This window comes from Haplochromis burtoni, unplaced genomic scaffold (genome assembly GCF_018398535.1).
Source record: "Haplochromis burtoni strain Fernald_Lab_line unplaced genomic scaffold, NCSU_Asbu1 Contig_921, whole genome shotgun sequence".
Taxonomy (NCBI): domain Eukaryota; kingdom Metazoa; phylum Chordata; class Actinopteri; order Cichliformes; family Cichlidae; genus Haplochromis; species Haplochromis burtoni.
Window position 1 is genome coordinate 81,203 of NW_024583282.1, and position 1,608 is coordinate 82,810.

Below are 1,608 nucleotides of genomic sequence, written 5' to 3' on the forward strand. Positions count from 1 at the left end.
AATTATCTGACCAATAACATGGCTGCTGTGTTTAACTTTACCAACAGGTGGTTCAAGACGTCTGAGCTCCAGTTTTGGTGAAATTTGAGGATTTATTTGAATATTAGAGCACCAGTTACCAGGTTCCTGTGCGATGGCAGAATCCAATGGGTAGTGTCATAGTGGCTGTTAGTGGAGACTCAAAATTAAACACAATATTTCCAGGATGTTTGTGATCATACTGGATGATGTTTTGTTGGTGACTGATTTTCATCCTCTTCCAATAAGATACTGTTACTGATGAAGTCTAAGTGTGAATGTATTGAATGTATTGCTGCAAGGTGCCGCCAGCAGCAGCACTACATCCTGTAGTCCAGGTCGTGTTTTCAGTAAAGTACAACATGAGTGTTTAACACTTTAACAACAGAGTAACTAAATCTTGTAATAAATTACATTTCAGTCCTGTTGACCTTCATCGGGGACTTGATTGCAATTCCTTGAATGTGTTAGTGGTAACCCAGACAGTGGGACTTACATTTCACTGTAAACATCACCACCGTCAGGCTGCAGCTCCAAGCAGCTCATACCAGACTCAGTGATTTTAACTGTAATGTAAAGGCCTGTTAACTGCACTCCTTCACCTGCTACACCCGTCGCACAGTCAGGTGATCATAAACGTGTAGTTTGTCACATAAAACAAAACTATAATACATTTCCTGTTGGGAGGTCGTACTCTTGGGTTGCTGTGTATAACCAGCTGCTTACGGCCCTGCTTTTTCGTCACCAGTATCCAGTGTCATTTGAAATACAACTACAGCGCTCCACCAACGCTCGCTGGGTCAGTAGTTTCCTGCTTCACAGTCCAGTGGTGCTCAGTGGCGTGTTTGTTGTTTCCACCTTCAGGACTTTTCTTAGATGTGTGCAAAGGATTCTGTTGGTGCCATCATTCATCATTTCATCAGATTTCATTAACAGACATTAAACAAGGTCCTTACTGGATTGCTGTTAACCAGATGACACTCTCTGCTGCAGGAGTGGTTGCCGCAGGTCAGAGGTCGTCCGCAGGGTCGCTTGCAGGAGAAACGACCCTGACGATGACACGGCACCGGGCTGACCTGCCGAGCACAAACAGAGTTCAGCACAGATCCTCCATCATTAGATCTGATGACCTCGTCTGGAGGTGAACGAGCGCCTGTATACGAGTGTGCTGAATACCAAACGACTAAATGAGATGAAACGCAAGAGAGAATTAAAAGAGCGAGAGAGATACAGAGAAGGACAAAGCAGATGAATAGAAGGAGGAAGGAGTGAATGAGGAAGAGGAGGTCAGAAGGACAAACTAATAATAAACGGCGTTTGGAACGAGGGAACATGATGGAAAGGAAAACATTAAGGAGGGGAAGGACGGTGGGAAAGTAGCACAGATAAAAAGAGGAGTGCAGGGAGGAAGTAATAAATCTACAAAGACAGATACGTGGAGCCTTCGTGCTGGAAACCAGTGTCGATGACCAGAGAGGAAGAAGTGCTGAAAGCGTTAAGCCGCATCATCGTCACTACAGTTTAAAGAAACAGAAGAAGAGTGAAGATGGAGGCTGTGACCAGGCTGGCTCTTACCTCGTGTTCTCCAAA

At 44.7% G+C, this 1,608-nt stretch overlaps 1 protein-coding gene across 1 annotated transcript in view; it reads right to left on the reverse strand.

Moving 5' to 3' along the window:
- nfxl1 (nuclear transcription factor, X-box binding-like 1) overlaps positions 1–1,608 on the reverse strand; it is a gene marked incomplete in the record, with an annotated part of 26,259 nt that overhangs the window by 8,296 nt on the left and 16,355 nt on the right. The window contains 2 exon segments of the mRNA XM_042216095.1: positions 975–1,094; positions 1,594–1,608. Coding sequence (XP_042072029.1) covers positions 975–1,094; positions 1,594–1,608 — 135 coding nt within the window.